Source organism: Schistocerca piceifrons, chromosome 7 (genome assembly GCF_021461385.2).
Source record: "Schistocerca piceifrons isolate TAMUIC-IGC-003096 chromosome 7, iqSchPice1.1, whole genome shotgun sequence".
Taxonomy (NCBI): Eukaryota; Metazoa; Arthropoda; class Insecta; order Orthoptera; family Acrididae; genus Schistocerca; species Schistocerca piceifrons.
Genome location: NC_060144.1, coordinates 350,689,798 through 350,712,206, shown reverse-complemented (window position 1 = coordinate 350,712,206; position 22,409 = coordinate 350,689,798). Strand labels below are relative to the sequence as shown.

The 22,409-nt window shown below is 42.1% G+C and overlaps 1 protein-coding gene across 4 annotated transcripts in view; it reads right to left on the bottom strand.

The window, feature by feature from the left end:
- Window positions 1-5,506: 5,506 nt before the first annotated feature.
- The window catches only part of LOC124709113 (cytochrome P450 4C1-like), a 94,757-nt gene continuing 77,854 nt past the window's right edge, over window positions 5,507-22,409 (bottom strand). For 3 of the 4 annotated variants that reach the window (XM_047240764.1, XM_047240765.1, XM_047240766.1), the window contains one exon: window positions 20,838-21,152. In XM_047240764.1, the coding sequence (XP_047096720.1) occupies window positions 20,995-21,152 (158 nt within the window). In that variant the 3' untranslated portion in view covers window positions 20,838-20,994. Of the gene's footprint in view, window positions 5,657-20,837; window positions 21,153-22,409 lie in introns of those variants that run through there. The other variant, XR_007005389.1, reaches the window with a different exon arrangement.

Here is a 22,409-nt window from a genome sequence, read left to right as displayed (position 1 = left end):
CACTGGTCCTGCCTTCACTAGATCGCACAGGACACTGCTATAAGAATGATGGCCGTCACCTTTCAATAGTCTTGGTAGACCACCTCCGCTAAGTTCCCGGGCTACATCGGTTTTACAGTTACCCCAGCCTCCTTCACATTTTTTTGATACCAAATAGCAATCACTAATTTGACTGTACCATTTCCTGCGCGCTGAGATTTTAGTCTAGTTTGTTATATGATAGGTTATGTCATAGTACACTATAAGTGAAACAGTTCGTCCAGAAATGAACCTGAACTGCAAAGTTTGTTGAAATGCTGAAAACCGTTCTTGCTTATGTGCCATTAAATGTTACCGTAACCATTAATTTGGCACCACTTATTTGTAGGATTTTTACCGTTCTTTGCCTTTAATTATTCCAAGGATATGGGCGGACGTATGTTTAATTAACAAAAAAAAGACACGCAATAAAAAATACAAATGTTAAGGAATAGAGTACAGCGGGGCTGTTCCACTCATTTCAACTGTAAACCCTATGTAATATGACATGAAACTTTTTAAAAAATCTGTTAATGTGATACAAATATGGCATGATGATTGTGAATACATTCTACTGTACAAAAGGTCGAAATTTCCTTACACGAATAAAGTACTAAAAAAACTTCTGACGTAGGCAGAAATCGCAGTAAATAAAACTGTAATAAAAATGTGGGGCTATTCCACCTAGTGAAGAGGCTATTACTCCGAGTGTATTTCAGTGTTGAAATTACGAGCATTTGCCACAGGTAAAAATTTTTCTTCCTTTTGCACTCACACATACTTCGTGAAACCGTGTAGCACATTGCTGGCACTTTATCTAGAGGAGCTGCTTATAACCCGTGTTATAGCTTGTTTCATATCTTCCTCTGACCATGAAGCATTTGAATTTCTCCTTTTGTATGTACGGACGATCTGAAAAGAAACCAAGGAAACGTGTTCTCTAGAATTTCGCAGTAACACATCAGTTAAGACAATAATTTAACGCAGCAGATAAAGCCCCACTTGTATGGGGCGAAATGGCCCCATGTGCGTAATTTCGAAGGATTCAGCATGATACACCTTTATGGAAAAAGCCAGCAATATTTGCTGATAAACACACTGCGTAACCTGCGTTCTTATACATGTGACAATAAGAGTTTAAAATTTCACGTTGTTGTGAATGGTAAACCTTAATTTGTTAGGTTTTATTCTTTAACTATGCCAATAATTCGTCTCAATTCGCTTACCTCTAGAGTTTGTTCTTCTTTCCGTCAATAATGTAACAGAAAACACCCCTATGACAACCATATGTGAAGACACAGAGATGGTGACACACAATGAAGGTAAAACGAGCTTGACTCTGTGAGAAACTTGCCACAGTTGCAACGTTTATTATTTCAAGCGTATTTGCCCCGTGAGCGGAATAACCCCGCTGTAGCCTAATGATTGTAAAACGTGTAATACGACCTCACCCACGTACACTGTCATTCATATTTGTAACTCTATGATGGTAATTTTGTGTCAACTTCTAATAAAATTTCAACTAAAATGTGGTCTACTGCTGAATGAATTAAGAAATAAATTATATCAATGGACTACTCGGTGTATCTAGCCGAGATCTTCAATCTAAGACTCGCACTATGTGGTACTTATGATACCACAAAAATTATATTATCATTCACTGAATGAAGGTGATATAAAACTAGTCGGTGCCGTATCTTTTGATATACATAGAGTCCAAATTAAGAAATGAGACACTTAAAGTTGTAAATGAGTTTTGCTATTTGGGGAGCAAAATAAGTGATGATGATTGAAGTAGAGAGGAAACAAAACGTAGACTGGCAATGGCCTGGAAAGCGTTCCTGAAGAAGAGAAATTTGTTAATGTCGAGTATAGATTTTTAGGTGTCAGGACGTCGTTTCTGAAGGTATTTGTGTGGATTGTAGCCATGTATGGAAGTGAAACATGGACGATAAATAGTTTGGACAAGAAGAGATTAGAAGCTTTCGAAATGTGGTGTTACAGAAGAATGCTGAAGATTATATGGATACATCATATAACTAACGAGGAGGTATTGAATAGAAATGGGGAGAAGAGAAATTTGTGCAAAACTTGACTAGAAGAAGGGATCGGTTGGTAGGGCATGTTCTGAGGCATTAAGGGATCACCAATTTAGTATTCGAGGGCAGCGTGGAGGGTAAAAATCCTAGAGGGAGACCAAGAGATGAATACACTAAGCAGATTCAGAAGGATGTAGTTTGCAGTAGCTACTGGGAGATGAAGAAGCTTGCACAGGATAGAGTAGCACGGAGAGATGCCCCAAACCAGTCTCTGGACTGAAGACCACGACAAAAACAACAACAACCACAACAGCAACAACAACAGAGTGCAAATGAGATCCCCACATCGGCCAAACCACACTGCTTGCCTCTGTCAATCGCTGTATTGGGCTTCGCAGTACTGATTATTGTTGCGCAATATGAGCGGAAACGTAAACAGTAATTGGCTTCCATTGTGTCCCACCAACGCCTGAGCTGAGGTCACGTCCGTTACATTCAAAATTTAACAGGCGCGCGCGATCCCTTTAAGCGCCCAGAAGTCAGCCATGCTATCGGTTTACACAGCTAGCGATAACGACACAGGCCCAGCCCGCTGTATCGCAGCCAGCCTCCCTGCGAGATGGTGCGCCAGTTAAGGTTCACCCGTGACTAGACTTCACTACCCAAGCATAAATTACAGACCGCTGTGTCACAGTACCTCCGCTTAACTTATCTTTCATGCACTGTACAAGATAAGATAAGCCACACTGGGAACTGAAACATTAGTCGTAGGGACTCATATCATATTTGAAATGATAACGTACATCAAAAAATATAAAAGTCTAACAATTTGAGCACTGGCAAGGTCAGTACGTGCAGAGCATATTTTTCAATCTTTTTCTCATAGTAACTTCCCCCAGGGCAGTCCCCTTGCGGAGATCCGAATGAGGGACTATTCCGGAATCTTTTGCCAATGGAGAGATCATCATGACACTTCTTCAGTTACAGGCCACGGGTCCTGTGGATACACGTTACGTGTCTTTAATGCAGTGGTTTCCATTGCCTTCTGCGTCCTCATGCCGTTGACCAAGGCTGATTCTTCCGCCTTTAGGGGCAGTGTCCCACCCCTAGGACAAGAGAGTGCCCTGAACCTCCGTTCGCTCCTCCGCCCTCTTTTGACAAGGCCGTTGGCAGAATGAGGGTGACTTCTTATGCCGGAAGTCTTCGGCCATCAGTGCTGATTATTAATCAAAACTTAAGCGGCGGCGGGATTCCAACCCGGGACGGAAGACGTATCGATTATGAATCAAAGTCGCTACCCCTAAACCACCAGCATTACAAACAACAAAATGTTGCAGCGCACAGTCTAAATACCACTCTTGTAAGTTTGGGTCCCAACACGGTAAACGGTTTTCCATATACACTGGCTCAAGTAGCGAAAGTTTAATTATATCCACCCTGTATAAATATTTAAGCTATTTTACCAATGTTTTTATCTATCATCTTTGACATTTTCCAAGTATTAGCCAACATTGTATGATGAATAAGGCCAGTAAATTCTGAAAATTAAACTACATTTGTGTAGAGGGCTCTTTACGTCTTTATGTCGTACGTCGAGGTCGACTGCGTAGTAAGTGTTAAATCATCGATAAGTTCTAGAATTTGATTTCTACTTGAACACTTATATTATCTTCGACTAATGATTCTGTATAGCGATAAAACGCTCTCACCTTTTTAGTTGTTGATTTTTAAGTCAAGCTGTAATCAAAGAATACAAACGTGCTAGGTTCAAAAGACAGTTTCATCAAAATTTTTCAGTTTTTTGAAGCTACGCTCGAAACATCTCCATCGTAAACCTGATATTTACCAATTTTAACATTAAATGTGAACACCAAGTACGATTCTTTGGCTACTGAAGGAGCACAGACCACCCTCAAAGGAAAAGATATCACAAATTGCCACCTCTTTTTGTGGCGACAATTCAAGTTCATCGTAGAACACGAACATGTTGAAGCTACATTTAGTTTCCTCCATTTACCTTGTGTGACAGGTATCCTCTCGAACACTGAAAAATACCCCACATGATTGTGACTTGCCAAGAATGATTGCAGCTAATTTTAAAACTCAGGCATTTTTTTTGTAACTGCCCACATGTTTAATATAATGCCTCTAGTTGTGTTAGCAGTTTCTTGGATCCTGTGTAGGAGTTTGCTTCCAGTTGCTCCATGCGAATGGTTCTCCAGCAAATAAGCTGTTGCTCTTAAACCAAGTGAAAGCACTGTACTTGCTACGACTGCTGCCTAGCATAGAAAGTGAAAGACGAATGGTGTGTTGCGAGGTGCGCCTTGAGGACCGACAGAGGTGGCTCAGTGGTTAGCACACTGGACTCGCATTCGGGAAGACGAAAGTTGAAATACCTGCTGACCATCAGGGATTTAGATTTTCCGTGATTTCCCTAATCACTCAAGGCAAATGCCGAAATGGTTCATTTTTAAAGGCTGTGCCAATTGCCTTCCACATACTTTCATGATTTCAGTTTGTCGTGCATTCCTAATGACATCGTTGTTGTTGGGGGGACTTTGAACACTAGTCTCCCTTCCTTCCCTCCGTAAGAAGGAACGGTTCGCCTTAATCTGACCTCTTTCTGCCTGAATAGATGTCACTGACCCACCACGTCACTCGGCCAATACAATCTGTGAAACGACTACTCATTCACCTGAGGAGACAAGTAAATAACGTGCCTGCATTAGGTATTGGGTGAAGTTGTCATGAAGAAATAAAAATATGCGACGTTCTTGGTTTTCTTTTTCTCTGGTTTTACATATTCTGAAGGTACAGTGGCACCGTTACCCCTTACCGTGCCGAGCCCACATCTGACACAACTCATGTTTAGAAGGTATGGAACCAAACTGATGGGTAGCCCAAGAAAAAGTACGAAAACTTTAAGAGTTGAATACAAAAGGCACCCTAAATTGGCTCAAATGGCTCGGAGCACTATGGGACTTAACTTCTAAGGTCATCAATCCCCTAGAACTTAGAAATACTTTAACCAAACTAACCTAAGGACATCACACACATCCATGCCCGAGGCAGGATCCGAACCTGCGACCGTAGCGGTCACGCGGTTTCAGACTGTAGCGCCTAGAACCGCTCGGTCACCCCGGCCGGCGAAAAAAACTAGTTCACCCTTTCAGATGTTTCCAGTTCAGTCAAGATTTATTGTTGCAACAGTACATATAAATTACATGAAATGATTATATTTCCAGATCAATAACTCAAGTGATTCTGAGGTACCAGATATCGACCAATGCTGAACACTCATATTAGTACGTGGTGCAGTGTCCACGGACGCCAATGTAGGTGCTGACTGTGGCATCCAGTGGATCGTACAGATGGCAAATACTGTGCTGTGATACGTTATGCTACGGCTTCTCGACCTGTTCACGTAGCTCTGTAAGAGTCTTTACTTGATGGATCGCATGAGTCACTTCTTGTCTCGTCATATCCCACATGTGGTCGTTTGGAGACAACTGCGGAGATTGTGCTGGCCATGCAAGTTATTGCACGTCTTGTAGAGTACGGTGAGTTTCACGGGCAGCGTGTTGGCTATGTATTGTCACCTGGAAATGGAAAAAATGCTTAATGAATACTGTCTTTCGTATGAAAAGACACGAAGTGACAAAAGCACAAAATCCAATAAACTAATAATTGTATTTGCGATGCAACAAAGTCAAAGAAAATAAACTGTTCATTGTTAACACTAACTGCATAAAGACTGTAATACTAGTAAGACTTACTTCCGTTGGAGTTCTCGGAAGAATAAGACGCAAACTTGCGCGCTAACATTTTATTACGCGGATGGAAATGTGTGTGGTGTGATAAACTTTGTTATCTCAGAATATAATTACTGTTCGTTAACATAACGCTTGATAAAGAATTGTGCGGTGAAGACCTTTCTATATTTCAAAGTTGTTCTATCTGTCGACGGGCGACGCTGAAACCAATGTCGTATTTCCAGATAAACCAATTTTTGTTGCGGCTCTGTATGTTAATGTGAAACACCAAAGTCTGAAAATGTCGACTTTTTTTGGTAAATATCAACGCATACCAAATACATCAGTGAATAACCGATTATTTAGTTATATTTTTATACATTCGAACCATCAGTGATGTATGTCGACATGCACAGATTTAGTGGACGTTGAAAGCAGAGGCCAATGTCGACAGAGAGGCGGGCAGCAAATGAGATTTGTTCTCAAGAAATGTTGCTGGGAGAAGCAGTTACATATAATTATAGAAGTAGAGGGCAGGACTATACAAATTGTCAGCAAAAGGAAGTGTTCCACAGTTAAATGCAGTTGCATAAGCGAGGGACTCTTTTTGGAAATTCAAACCGTCATAGCAGTTTAAGTTATTGCAATTAATAAGATTTATAACGTGAATCAGATAATTAGATATGTTTATTATTGGTGTTATTTTCTTTCCTGATTGATAATATACTGTTTCTTCTAATATCAAGAGTTTATTTGTATCCACTGTTATTTAGGCTTTCTCCTACTTTAACACACAGCTTAATGTGTTTTAATAATAAAGTATCATTTAAAAATGTAACAAAACGTTTTTTTCGACATTTACCATCAGTTCAAAGTGAAAGTCAACATTTGCTGGTTTACGTGACAAGTTAGGATATTTAGCGAACGTTTCTCTGCCGGGTCGTTTCTCTTCGGCACTTTTGCAATAGGTCCGTATCCATCAACTGAACTAGTTCTTCTGCCTGTTTCGCCAGTTGGCCGTACGCTGTGTTTCCTGCAACGCTATCGGGTGGCGCTGTCGACATCCGGAGAGGTCACAAGGCATGAAGTGCAGACGAGTAGGGCCTCGGTGACTGCTACAACAGCGTTCTACAGGGACTCTGCCGCGGCGATTGTAATTTTGGCGTTTACGATAGACATGCGTTTGGTTCTCAAAGACACGACTGCAATTCAGCGGCTGGAGTTAGGTAAAACGTTTACTTGTGCATACAGCTTAAACGCCGCCGCCTGATCGGTTAGTTGGCAGGCTATAGTGATCCTACATGCCAGTGCAATCCATTGTTGTTGAATGGTGTGTTGCGGCGAGCGTCCGTTGGTGTGTTTGCAGCTCTTCACACTGTCGGTTGTGGAGTGATTAGTGGTGGGTGCCATTTATTCGTGCTACGGCCAGTTACCGTTGACACTCCATTTCAAGAAGGCACCCTGCCGTGAATAATTTGTTTTGTGCTGCCACCATATGTTACACTAAGATCTGACTGGAATAATGAGGTTAGTTATGTTTAATGGGTCCGCTTTTGATCGAGTGTGGTTTAACACCTTGTTCACGTAGCCGACCTATAGAGCCAACTGTTACGCCGTTGTGAACAGCTGCTACCTAAATAGGCTAGGCGCTTTTTTTACGCCCTCGATGTGATTGTTCTGTAATTGATTATTGGAATAAGTCTGTCAAGACATAACCATAATTATTCTACCACGCAAACATTTGGGGCTACACTCGTCTGGGATGAGACGTTCCAGGGCGTGGGTGGGGGAGAGGGGGGGGGGGGGCTGTAGCCTGTTGTGGCGTTGTTAACCACCGAGGGCTACGGCGGGGACGAAGCCTTTCCTTTTAGGTCCCTGGTTCAATACACAATACACTATAATGATATTTGTTGTGTTTTTTATCAACCTATCAACCTACTGATCATCTTTGGATAAGGTTCGTTTAACAATTAGTTACAGTTGGCGGGGCTGGTTTGGGTATTTGAAATTATTTTGCTATCGCTAGCCAAGTTACTCCTTCATAATTAGTTGATAAGCTCATTGCTGCTGCTTTAATTGGTTAACTTGTTTCATTAAACTTATTTAGGATGATCCCACTGCGTTTGAAGTTTTGGAGCCAATGCTTTTAATATTCTTGCTATGTTTTTTTCAAGTGGTTTACACAGTCTCATCAAAAACAGGTGTCGACTGTTTTGCGGTAGGCAAGGTTTTGTTAACTGCACAGAGCTTGAGAAATCGTCATTTACGGCATTCCTGTTCTTATGGTGGGTGAGCTAAGTCATTGCTAAGACCGTTGGTAGTGAGCTATGCAGATAGTTTCAGGCTTCAGGAGACAGTACGTTGGAGTTCTTGCCATCTCCGATTAGCTGCATCCCGCCTGGTGAAGACACATTCCGCATTCGGAGTGACAGAGGAACACTCACGGTCCAGTCATCTTTGACAGCTTCAACCTCTTCTGTCCAATCATTAAATTAATAAATCAGAATCAGATCAACCTCACCAGAATTAACATCCAGCCCACCACTCCCACCACGTAACCTGGCACATTTCGAACGTACAGTAAATGACTGTGTGAATCCTGACAGTCTCTATTTTTGGTATTTCACGGTAGCGTATATACGAGGTGCGACAATAAAGTAATGAGACTGATTTTCTTTGCAAGATGTGGCAACTCTGCAGGCTTGCTCAGGCACAATATCTTTGACCTTGGTCTATAAGCTGCTTCTAGTCCAAGTGGCACATGGATGCAACTCCTCTGTTGTGAGTTGTGCTGTACTAAGTTAACATGTGTCTGTGTCTCTTGTGACGGAAATGGAACCGCATGATATTGCGCAATGGTATGCCATTTCTTTTTGCGTTAAATTGGGTGAAAGCGTGACAACTTACAGTAAGCTTTAGAAGGCTTTTGGAGAGGAGGTTATGTCAAGAGCTCAAGTTTATCGTTGGCATAAAATGTTTAGTGAAGGCAGAACGAATGTTGAAGATGAAGATCGCAGTGGACGACCATCAACCTCGCGGACGGATGTCAACTAGACCAGGGTGCGTGAACTCATACGATCTGATCGAAGATTATCTATGAAAATGATTGCAGACGAACTGAACATCAATCGACAAACAGTTCGTCTAATAATAACTGAAGATCTTGGTGTGAGAAAGATTTGTGCAAAAATGTTCCCCAAAAATCTCATACCACAACAGCAAGAAACACGGAAAAACGTGGCAGCCGATCTGTTAGAGCAAACGGAAATTAATCCAGAATTGTTGAGCCGTGTTATCACTGGTGATGAAAGTTGGTTTTTTCAGTACGATCCAGAGACAAAACGCCAAAATTCGCGATCGAACCGCGGTATTGACCGTCGTGCCATGATTGAACTACAGACAACACGAACCGTGTACCTCCTTCCGAGTGGAATGATCTGGATCTGATCGGCTGTCGGACCCCCTCCGTGTAATAGGCGCTGCCCATGCATGGTTGTTTACATCTTTGGGCGGGTTTAGTGACTTATCTGAGCAGTCAATGGGACTGTGTTTGTGATACAATATCTACTGTCAACGTCTATCTTCAGGAGTTCTGCGAACTGGGGTGATGCAAAACTTTTTTTGATGTGTATATATAGCATAGACAGAGTGGGCGAGAGTTTGCTCATTGACCGGATGGAAAAAAATTAATTGTAGCATACCTGGATAAAGAGTGTTGGCGGCGGAACAAGGCGAAAAGACATGCGTTTAGTTCGAAGGAATGTATGGTGTCACCAACGAATATCGCTGGCTGGTCTCCAAGGAATCTTCTCACAGAAAGCCCCAGGTCACGTTTCCCTCTGAAAAACGGAAATTCGGTTTTGATTGGCGGAGCACAAAGGATCTAGGATGGGAAATGGAAACTTCAGAAATCTTATGAAAGGAGTATGAGCTTCAGGTGACTGGCTAGTCGATTCATGACGCATGTAGTGGAGGTATTGTTTTTGTAAAGTCCGCAAACATAGAGGCCGTGACTCCAGGATGAAATGGGGTATGGTACAGTGAGAACACTTACCTCTGGGAACCTATCAAGGACACTTCCCTGCCAGGATCGATCACAGACAGTTCCGTCTGGGGTTCGATCTAGACACTCCACTGGCGAGAGCCGCAGTGCCTCAGGTGGTTAAATTTTGTGAAGTGTTGCTTTTGACGCGTGGAGTGCGTGACGTCGTTTCTCTGTAGTCTAGTTATTATTCTGCTTAGTCGAGAGATTTCTTTATCTCTCTTTGGAGTCTGACACACACTGAAGTGCTTCTTTACAGGCGTATATTTGAGTCGAATTTCTGTTCCTGGCTAGTGAAAAAAAAGTGTTGACTCATGTTCTGTCTTGTTCTGATATAATTTCAGTCCTAGGAGTTTGCAGATGGCGTACGTATTGCATCCACTGTGTTGGCAGATAATTACGGTGCACCACGTCATCTGCACAGCGGCCAGTACCCCAGCGAGCAGATCATCGGTGCTGTACAACTGCTGTCCATTCTTCAATATGTGATATGTGCACTCCTGCTTGGCGGACAGAGAAACAATCACTCCATTTGCTTATGGCTTTGAGCACTATGGGACTTAACTTCTAAGGTCACCAGTCCCCTAAAACTTAGAACTACTTAAACCTAACTAACCTAAGGACATCACACACATCCACGCCCAAGGCAGGATTCGAACCTGCGACCGTAGCGGTCGCGCGGTTCCAGACTGAAGCGCCTAGAACCGCTCGGCTACCCGGCCGGCCCATTTGCTTATGCACTGAGCGTTTTCTGGATGTTCCAGTCAGGACGTAGGACTTCTGTTTTTCACTGGTAATAAGTGTCAGCCCACTTGTGTTAGTCTAATGATGGACGGGGAGAGGGGGGGGGGGGGAATCTAAACAAAGTAAATGAAATGTTCTGTCTATCTAGAAACTACGTTCCTAGAAATTTTTTCATTCTACACGTATTTTTGTAAATAAATAATTTATGGTTTCACATTGCGATTAATCCAGTAGCATCCCGACAGGAACGATTGGTTTGCTGTTCTAAACTGAAGTAGAACCACAACATGACAATTCGTTTTATGGAAAGCCGTAGGTCTAGGTTGTCAATGGCAGAGTCATCATAATCATTTGTAGACGTGAGAATTCCATTGCGAAGACATTAGGCAACCACATACACACGCACTATATGTTACAAACGCTACGCATGTTTTCAAGATAAATGACGTGTTATGTTCCATCGGACATATGACCGTTGGCATGTATGATTTCAGACGTCTAAAATCGAACATCATGTAACAATCGTCAGAAGAGTCAACGACGGAGGAGGGAGCGTTATGATGTGGGGAATGTTTTTCTGGCATTCCATGGGTGATCTAATGTTCTGAAATGCACAGTGGATCAACGCAAGTCCACCCCAACATGCAGGCCGTTTTTCATCGGCTCGAAGGTACCTACCAACAGGACAATGCATCGTGTCACATAGCTCGCTGTTCGTGTGCATAGTCCGAAGAATACCAGAATGAGAATACCATACTCCTTTGTCACCAGACTCCACGGATTTAGACCCCAATCGAGACTCTTTGGGACCACCTCAATAGTGCTGCTCCACATTGGATCCTCAACCGAGAAACATTTAGTCGGCATGGCTCTACATACCTGTCAGTATCCTCCAGATCCTCACTGCCGCTCTTTCTGTACGTCTCAAAACGATACGTGCTGCAAAAGATGGCTATTGTAATGGAACTAGTCAGTGAATATGAGAATGTAGGTGTGTGTGTCCATGTTCAACTGATAATACACTTGTGGGTCGAGCTGTTAACGTACATATTGCTTGCAGAGATATACATATATTTCCAGAACTGGCTCTATCGAATTCGGTCAGATTTGGTGGACATTTAACTTACAAGCAGGAGATAATTATCACTGGTTAAGAGATATTTAGTAACATTGTTCGAGAGGAAGTGAAAATATATAAGCAGAAAGCTGGAAAGCCAGGAGTAATTCAAACCATTTTGGTATCTGTCTGCTTTATCTGAGAAGAAAATGTTGTATGCATAATCCATTCCTGGAATGTGGACGTGGAGACCGTGATAGGTATATAAAAAATCAAAAACTGACGACACTAATGTCGAATCCATACTTGTCGGCTTCGCTAGGCTGACTGGCAACAGTCTTGATGACATTTGATCTGAATTGTTGGAGAGCGATAGGAAGGAACGCATTGTAAAGCATAACTATGGAAGGGTTGGTGAAATTTCAGCTACATTTGTTACGCAAGCTACTTACTAACGGAAAAAAGATACTTCGGCAATAAGGTCATACAAGCATCTATACAAGGGGGATGTGAATTAGTTCGAATTCATAATTGAAGTTCCTACGCCTAATTGATGGAACTCTTGGTAGCAGTTCACTGCCCAGATTTGACTGAAAATGGGAACATGTAAAATGACTATAATAGGACAACGCTAGGTAATTTCTTGATAATATATAAAACGACGAGAAACTTCACTTTTCCATGCTGTACCATTCCTAACAGCTACTTACTGACATTTCACCGTTAGAGTGTTTTATTATGACGGAAGTTTTAACATTGATTTCCAGAACTACCAGCGTAATTCTTACTGTGACAATTTAGAATGTACAGAATCTCTCGAAGTAATACAATTAACTATAATGAAATGTAAACTTTAGAAGCCAACATTACTCAGTGGCCCCACGTTTTCAAAGCCTTGACATAGGTACCGGAATTTTGGTGTCGCTAATAACATTTTGCAGGCGTTCTTTTGTGATTTGGGAAAGGTTATGCAAAGACAGAAGGCATAGTTGTTACTAGTCTAGACGATTAGGTTCCCCAAACAGGGGACTTTGTTCTATAATTGCCTCAAATGTTACTGCGAGAAGGAAGAACTTTCGACTTTAGAGTAATCCTCACCTGTATCTAGATATGGCGAGATCTTTGACCTTAATCACGCCACTGCCATTGGAAAGGTGCTTATCTGTGTTTTGTTGTCCATCTAGATAGACCAGGGCTTGATCGTTACAATTCATACATTTTTATCATATTGCTTCAGCAAAGGGAGAAAACCGAGCTTATAACCGAATACTTTCCAAGCCATTTCGTTAAATGCAGGGTAAAATTCATGGGATTCACACGATCAGGCACCGACGTCTGTACAACTTTTGTATTCGCACAAACAGATAAAAGCCTAGGCGTGCCCTGAAGGTGACGGCGTGGTAACATGGGACAGGTCCGTCATGAGTCAACAGAATATATTGTGTATGCCTGGCTTTGGCTCTAGCTGTAATGATAACTTATTTACTCGTGTATCGTTAGTTTATATTTGACCTATTCGTAGTAAATGAGTAGCACTTGGATTGTTTATAGTTCACCACGATTTTTGTCCTAGTAAGCATTGGAAATGTTAGTTAATAAAACATTTACATTTCGTTGCCACGGAAAAGGCACCCGCATAGCTTTACAAATAAGTAGATAAATAGTGCCACATGAATATACGTGGCCGGAATGAAGAAACAAATGGAATGTTAATCAACCAAGTATGTTCAGCTTCGTTTTCTACATTATCCTACGATTTTCGTTATGAATTTCGTCTGATTACCTACAAGTTCGGTGTTCTCATAAATTCTACCTTGTCACTAGATACACTCAGGAACAACGAAAACAACTCACCAAGAGGAGAGCATCGTATCGGAATGAAATTTACTAGACACAATGACAGAGATGAGAGATTGACTTGAACCCAAAAATCAAGATATTTAAGCAAATACGGTGGATACAAGTAGGCAAATACAGGGCTACATCAGTAAAGCACTGCACCACCCTTTGCTGCAATACACGCCGCAAAACGGTCCTGCATCGAGTTGATTAAACGTCTGAAGTTGTCTTGAGACAGACTGGCCCACAAATCTTGAGTAGACATCTCCAAATCATGGTTCAAAATGGTTCAAATGGCTCTGAGCACTATGCGACTTAACTTCTGAGGTCATAGTCCCCTAGAACTTAGAACTAATTAAACCTAACTAACCTGAGGACATCACACACATCCATGCCCGAGGCAAGATTCGAACCTGCGACCATACCAGTCGCTCGGTTCCAGACTGCAGCGCCTAGAACCGCACGGCCACACCGGCCGGCTCCAAATCATGTACCAAGCGATCCGGTGGCACTGATGTTCCAGCTGGCCCCGCATATGCTCTACAGGGGACAAGTCTGGGGAGCAAAATGGCCGTGGAAGAGTCGCATCATGACGTAGGAAGTCATGAGTGACTCGAGACGTAAGCGCAGGAATATTATATTGCTGCAGAAGTACCACTGGTAGACCAAGCAGGAAAGATACCACATGAAGTCGAAGAATTTCATCAACATAAGCCTGGCGCGTTAAGGTTCCACGTACCACAATTAGAAGGACCGGCTATTGTAGGCTATGACTCCCAGACCATTACACCGGCTTTGTGGGCAATGTGGAGCGCGACAGCGTGGGTGGGGAGTGTTCACCAGCCTGTCTCCATTTGCAGTTATCATCTGTCCCCAAAACGATTCGGGCTTCGTCACTAAACACTACGTGTTTTAAATCTGTGGTAGCATATGTCGTTCTCGCTTGGTACCACTGTAGACGGAGCCGCTGTTGTCTCCGTGTTAACGGCTGTACACGGCGAGGGCGTCTAGTCTGCAAATTCACATGGTGCGAGTCACTGTAGCATGACTGATCGCTTGCCGCATAAGCCTTCGATCCTCTCGCCTCGTCATCTTCTTGGTCGCACGTGGGTGTCTATTCTATCCACCGCTCCCAACATCGGAACAATCGACGTAGTGGGCCACAAGGCGTGTTGACCAGTCAGTGGTTTTCTTGCCGATGATTATGCCCAACTGGCTTAACTGTGAAAAATGTCGTCTAACACGACCACCAGGCATTCTGCGACTATTAACGCCTCCTTGAGGCGGGATGTGATCATCACGTGCACGATCTGTCCACTAAGAGCCGTTTCAATAGGGCCGGTTGCAACGCCACTGCACGGCCTGTGGGCATGCGCATCGCTTCAAACTTGGAGCATCTGCATATACAGGGTGGTCCATTGATAGTGACCGCGCCAAAAATCTCACGAAATAAGCATCAAACGAAAAAACAACAAAGAACGATAATCGTCTAACTTGAAGGGGGAAACCAGATGCCGCTATAGTTGGCCCGCTAGATGGCGCTGCCATAGGTCAAACGGATATCAACTGCGTTTTTTTTAACAGGTTCCCCCCATTTTTATTACATATTCGCGTAGTACGTAAAGAAATATGACTGTTTTTGTTGGACCACTTTTTTCGCTTTGTGACAGATGGCGCTGTAATAGTCACAAACATATGGCTCACAATTTCAGACGAACAGTTGGTAACAGGTAGGTTTTTTGAATTAAAATTTTGAACGTAGATACGTTTGAACATTTTTATTTCGGTTGTTCCAATATGATACATTTACCTTTGTGAACTTATCATTTCTGAGATCGCGTGCTTTTACAGCACGAATACCCATAAATACCACATTAATGCAATAAATGCTCAAAATGAAGATGTAAGTAGGCTGTTTAGGTTTTCTTATTGGTAACGCCACATAGTGCTCTGTATGAAAATCACTGGCTGTGGTGTGTGCAGTCTGTGGCTAGTTTGCATTGTTGTCTGCCATTGTAGTGTTGGGCAGCTGGATGTGAACAGCGCGTAGCGTTGCGCAGTTGGAGGTGAGCCGCCAGCAGTGGTGGATGTGGGGAGAGAAATGGCGGAGTTTTGATATTTGTAAGACTGGATGTCATGAACTGCTATGTATATTATGATTTTTCAACACTATTAAGGTAAATACATTGTTTGTTCTCTATCAAAATCTTTCATTTGCTAACTATGCCTATCAGTAGTTAGTGCCTTCAGTAGTTTGAATCTTTTATTTAGCTGGCAGTAGTGGCGCTCGCAGTATTGCAGTAGTTCGAGTAAGGAAGATTTTTGGTGAGGTAAGTGATTTGTGAAAGGTATAGGTTAATGTTAGTCAGGGCCATTCTTTCGTAAGGATTTTTGAAAGTCAGATTGCGTTGCGCTAAAAATATTGTGTATCAGTTTAAGGACAGTCATGTATAATTTTTCTAAGGGGACGTTTCATATATCGACCCTTAGCCGAGGATACCTCACTGGAATCTTCTGATTTTTTTTCTTGTAGTTTGTGTAAGTAGTGTAGCTATTGTTTATTGCTAGCGCGTAATTGTAGAGAGCGTCTCCTTTGTAGTTGCAGTCTTTCGCTGTTGTACAGTAAAACAGTTGTGGTATGCATGTAGATTTGCACCAAGTATTTCGCACCTGTGCTTGCAATTAACTATATATTATTTTCAGTGCTATGTTAATGTGTTTTCTTATTTTGCTCTTCAAGTTGTGCTTTTCTGTGTTGTCGTGTGAAATATTGTGACAATAATGGCGTGTGAAAAACGTAATACTAGGCTCCAAAATAAACTGAGAAATGACAGTGAAGACGAAAGCAGTGTGTTAGCGCCACCGTGTAATGAATTAACTAACGTTCAAACTAGTAATCTGGTAATTGCCATGATAAAATGGGGGCCAATTATCCTTCCTCCCAAAATGCCGCACCATACATTAACTCGACAAGGCCGCTGATGTTCCACTAGTCACAGCTATCGTGGATTTTCCGCTGCCCGATAGTGCATATTATGCCGGATAACTTTACCGGTGTTGGTGAATGACGCTTCGTCGCTAAATAGAACGCGTGCAAGAAATCTGTCATCGTCCCGTAATTTCTCTTGTACCCGGTGGCAGAACTGTACACGACGTTCAAAGCCGTCGCCATGCAATTCCTGATGCACAGAAATCTTGTACGGGTGCAATCGATGTTGATGTAGCATTCTGAACACCGACGTTTTTGAGAGTCCCGATTCTCGCGCAATTTGCCTGCAAGTGATGTGCGGATTAGCCGCGACAGCAGCTAAAACACCTACTTGGGTATCGTCATTTGTTGCAGGTCGCGGTTGGCGTTTCACATGTGGCTGAACACTTCCTGTTTCCTTAAATAACGTAACTATCCGGCGAACGGTCCGGAGACTAGGATGATGTCGTCCAGTATACCGAGCAACATACATAACACTCTCCCGTTGGGCATTTTGATCACAGTAGCCATACATCAAGACGATATTGATCTTTTCCGCAATTGCTGAACGGTCCATTTTAACACGGGTAATGTATCACTAAGCAAAACCGTTCGCACTGGCGAAATGTTGCGCGATACCATGTACTTATACGTTTGTGATTATTACAGTGCCATCTATCACAAAGCGAAAATAGTGGTCCGAGTAAAACATTAATATTTCTTTACGTATTAGACGAATAAGTAATAAAATGGGGGATCCTATTTAAAAAAACGCAGTTGATATCGATTTGACCTTTGGCAGCACCATCTAGCGGGCCAACCATAGCGCCATGTCGTTTCCCCCTTCAAGCTAAACGAGTTTCGTTCTTTGTAGTTTTTATTTTGATGTTTATTTCGTAAGATATTTGGCCCGGTCACTATCAATGGAACACCCTATCAGCCCATATATATATATATATATATATATATATATATATATATATATATATATATAAACTCGTATGAATCTAGTAACAGCAACGGATTCGATAGTTCTAGTTGGCCTATGTGGGTTATTTTCATATGCCGTTTCCATTCACAAAATAAATGAATGGAATGGAAAAGGAAGCGAAATTCTAAATTTATGGCGAAAAGCAGTCATAACAGTCAGCAAAGGCCTGGATGCATGATACATGGGCTTCTGAAATATCATGGTATGGAGAGCTTATCAACTCAACACATGGGCACCCATTAAGACAATTCCTTGCAGATTATTTGCACAATATTTTTTATGTTCTCCATGATTAGTCATAATTTATCAATATAAATCATTTCTGGTTGATTCAAGTCTGTGAGTGTGATCGATATGATGCTTTTGAGAGTCTCTGTCCTTGGGTTAGACTTGTTACAGGAACTTGTTGGTTAGACAGCAGTACGGCTCCCTTTTACTTCAGTTTCCATTACTGATACATAAATGCAGAAATTTGTAAGTAAAAACATTCGTAGACGGCAGAAAACAGTAAGTTTGGAAGAATGAGAGTAAAAAAATTAATGAACAGTTGGTTCAGTGCCACTGAATGTTTACTACACATAGTTATATATCTGTTATAGTCTTGAGTACGCTACCAGCAGACGAAAAGCTTGTGAATTTAAACTCCAAAAAATACATGAATTGTTGTTGTCGTGGTCTTCAGTCCCGAGACTGGTTTGATGCAGCTCTCCATGCTACTCTATCCTGTGCAAGCTGCTTCATCTCCCAGTACCTACTGCAACCTACATCCTTCTGAATCTGCTTAGTGTATTCATCTCTTGGTCTCCCCCTACGATTTTTACCCTCCACGCAGCCCTCCAATACTAAATTGGTGATCCCTTGATGCCTCAGAACATGTCCTACCAACCGATCCCTTCTTCTGGTCAAGTTGTGCCACAAACTTCTCTTCTCCCCAATCCTGTTCAATACTTCCTCATTCGTTATGTGATCTACCCATCTAATCTTCAGCATTCTTCTGTAGCACCACATTCCGAAAGCTTCTATTATCTTCTTGTCCAAACTATTTACCGTCCATGTTTCACTTCCATACATGGCTACACTCCATACAAATACTTTCAGAAATGACTTCCTGACACTTAAATCTATACTCGATGTTAACAAATTTCTCTTCTTCAGAAACGCTTTCCTTGCCATTGCCAGTCTACATTTTATATCCTCTCTACTTCGACCATCATCAGTTATTTTGCTCCCCAAATAGCAAAACTCCTTTACTACTTTAAGTGTCTCATTTCCTAATCTAATACCCTCAACATCACCCGACTTAATTCGACTATATTACATTATCCTCGTTTTGCTTTTGTTGATGTTCATCTTATATCCTCCCATCAAGACATCATCCATTCCGTTCAACTGCTCTTCCAAGTCCTTTGCTGCCTCTGACAGAATTACAATGTCATCGGCGAACCTCAAAGTTTTTATTTCTTCTCCATGGATTTTAATACCTACACCGAATTTTTCTTTTGTTTCCTTTACTGCTTGCTCAATATACAGATTGAATAACATCGGGTAGAGGCTACAACTCTGTCTTACTCCCTTCCCAACCACTGCTTCCCTTTCATGTCCCTCGACTCTTATAACTGCCATCTGGTTTCAGTACAAATTGTAAATAGCCTTTCGCTCCCTGTATTTGGCACCTGCCACCTTTAGAATTTGAAAGAGAGTATTCCAGTCAACATTGTCTAAAGCATTCTCTAAGTCTACAAACGCTAGAAACGTAGGTTTGCCTTTCCTTAATCTTTCTTCTAAGATAAGTCGTAGGGTCAGTATTGCCTCACGTGTTCCAGTATTTCTACGGAATCCAAACTGATCTTCCCCGAGGTCGGCTTCTACTAGTTTTTCCATTCGTCTGTAAAGAATCCGTGTTAGTATTTTGCAGCTGTGGCTTATTAAACTGATTGCTCGGTAATTTTCACATCTGTCAACACCTGCTTTCTTTGGGATTGGAATTATTATATTCTTCTTGAAGTCTGAGGGTATTTCGCCTATTTCATACATCTTGCTCACCAGATGGTAGAGTTTTGTCAGGACTGGCTCTCACAAGGCCGTCAGTAGTTCCAATGGAATGTTGTCTATTCCGGGGGCGACTCAGATCTTTCAGTGCTCTGTCAAACTCTTCACGCAGTATCGTATCTCCCATTTCATCTTCATCTACATCCTCTTCCATTTCCATAATATTGTCCTCTAGTACATACTCCTTCCACCTTTCTGCTTTCCCTTCTTGCTTAGAACTGGGTTTCCATCTGAGCTCTTGATGTTCATACAAGTGTTTCTCTTATCTCCAAAGGTCTCTTTAATTTTCCTGTAGGCAGTATCTATCTTACCTCTAGTGAGATAAGCCTCTACATCCTTACATTTGTCCTTTAGCCATCCCTGCTTAGCCATTTTGCACTTCCTGTCGATCTCATTTTTGAGACGTTTGTATTCCTTTTTGCCTGCTTCATTTACTGCATTTTTATATTTTCTCCTTTCATAAATTAAATTCAATATTTCTTCTGTTACACAAGGATTTCTACTAGCCCTCGTCTTTTTACCTACTTGATCCTCTGCTGCTTTCACTACTTCATCCCTCAAAGCTACCCTTTCTTCTTCTACTGTATTTCTTTCCCCCATTTCTGTCAATTGTTCTCTTATGCTCTCCCTGAAACTGTACAACCTCTGGTTCTTTCAGTTTATCCAGGTCACATCTCCTAAAATTCCCACCTTTTTGCAGTTTCTTCAGTGAATATTAAATTCAAAATTTCTGTTTTAATTGGTGTGAAAGTTGATGTTCACTATTGAAACACTTCCCGTTGACGATTTATGCATTACCGGCATCAGTATCGATAGTAGTGTGTTGAAGGCAAGGTTCGAATACCACGGACACATACGTCAAATGTACCGCCGTGCCCTACAAGTTCTTTTCATCGACCAGCACAACGGACAAACTTTGGTGACACCGGGAGACATCACGTTAACACATAGTAACGAAACGTCTAACCTAGATAAAGGTCTCACTTCGGAGTGGAAGAACGTCCACAAGTTCAGGTGTGCCGTATCCATCTGAAGTCATTCATTGATCACTAGATCCCGTTGAGTTACAATCGGATGACATAGTCTCGAAACATGTCGTTATAAATACTTCACACTTTCTACAAGAGATGCGTAAAATTCTCTGCACCGTCCATGAGCAAGTAGTACGATGGCCTCACAAGCGCTGTTAGAGGCTGAAAGTGTAGAAAATTAGTCGGAATTTGGTTCGAAGGCATTTAACTGTGATTTGCAGAGTAGTTATGCAGATACTGGTGTAGAACATTCCAACACTATGAGTGTGATATTTATCAGTGTTATGTATATGTCCAAGAAGTTAAATAAATTACAAAATACCATTTATTGAGTAAATTATAAAAAACGTATATACACACTTATTATAATGTTCAGGTCACTTGATGAATAAGTGAGGCGCAAAGCGCTGCGCTGTTGCCGGACCGAGCAAGAGACAGGAAGAAGCGCCGCCGCAGACTCTGCGCTACCGCGGCCGCAGCCTGAGGTTGACGCCGTTCATGGGCCTGAGGACGAGCTCGCCGATCAGCTGGAGGTCCTCCAGCCTGTCCACCGTCTCCACGCGGAAGTTGCGCAGCACGTACGACAGCACCGTCTTCTCCTCCAGGATGGCGAACTTCTGGCCTTAGGATTCCAACAGACGCATAGTAATTCATTAGAATTTACTCTGCTGTTTCTGGGCCAAAAGGGCTTTCCTGAAAAGAGAAGTCTACTAGCATCAGACAAAGGTCTTAATTTGAGCAAGAAATTTCTGAGAATGTATGTTTTTAGCACAAGCATTGTGTGGTAGTGACACAAGAACTGTGGAAAAACCGAAACAGAAGAGAACCAATTCATTTGAGATGCGGTGTTACACTAGAATGCTGAAAATTAGGTGGAATTGTAAGGTAAGGAATAAGAGTTTCTCCGAAGATTCATCTGGGAAGAACGTATGCATAATACTGACACGAAGAAGGGGTACCACGATAGGACATGTGTTAAGACATCTGGGAATAACCTCCGTGGTTCTAGAGGGGGCTGCCAAGGGTAAAAACCGTAGAGGAAGACAGAGATCAGAGTACATCCAGCAAGTAAAGACGATTTAGGTTACATGAAAAGGTTGACACAGGAGGGGAGTTCCTGGTAGGGCGCATCAAACCTGTCAGAAAACTGATGAGCCAAAAAATGAAAAATCTGCTGGGCACCAGCCCTTCTGCTTTCGGGGTTCACTTGTTACGACCATAGGAAACAGAACAAACTTAAGATGAGTCGGGAGATGCTGGTATGTCCTTGGCTATTCCTAGTTAAAACCGATGTAGATGAATTCTTATGTTTTGGCATTAACCATTTTCCTTTACATTGTATGTGATAGTAACTGCGAAGTAAAAACATTGGTTTTTATTTTTATGTGCAGGTTTGAAGTCAATGTGGTTCCGGCCGGAGTGGCAGAGCGCTTCTAGGCACTACAGTCTGGAACCGCGCTATCTCTCCAGTCGCAGGTTCGAATGTGTGTGATGTCCTTAGGTTAGGTAGGTGTAAGTAGTTCTAAGTTCTAAGGGACTGAAGACCTCAGAAGTTAAGTCCCATAGTGCTCAGAGCCATTTTTTTTAATGTGGAATAAGAAAATAGGGAATTTACAGTGAAAGACAGTCGTGCTGTGAGTAAGTATCTTTTTGAAAGGGAACACCGCCAAACAAATTTGTGGTGGTTCTCTTCATAAGTTGGATGGTAACTGCCCTCCCTACTCCACTGTCAAGAATTGGGTTGCTGCCTTTAAAACAGGTCAACTCAATCATAGTTGCGGAGACCGTGGATGCTGTTCATTCCATGTTCTCGGGTTATCGGAGGATAACTGCTAAACTGATAACAGAGACTTAGGGCATATCCCGAAAACGTGTCGGT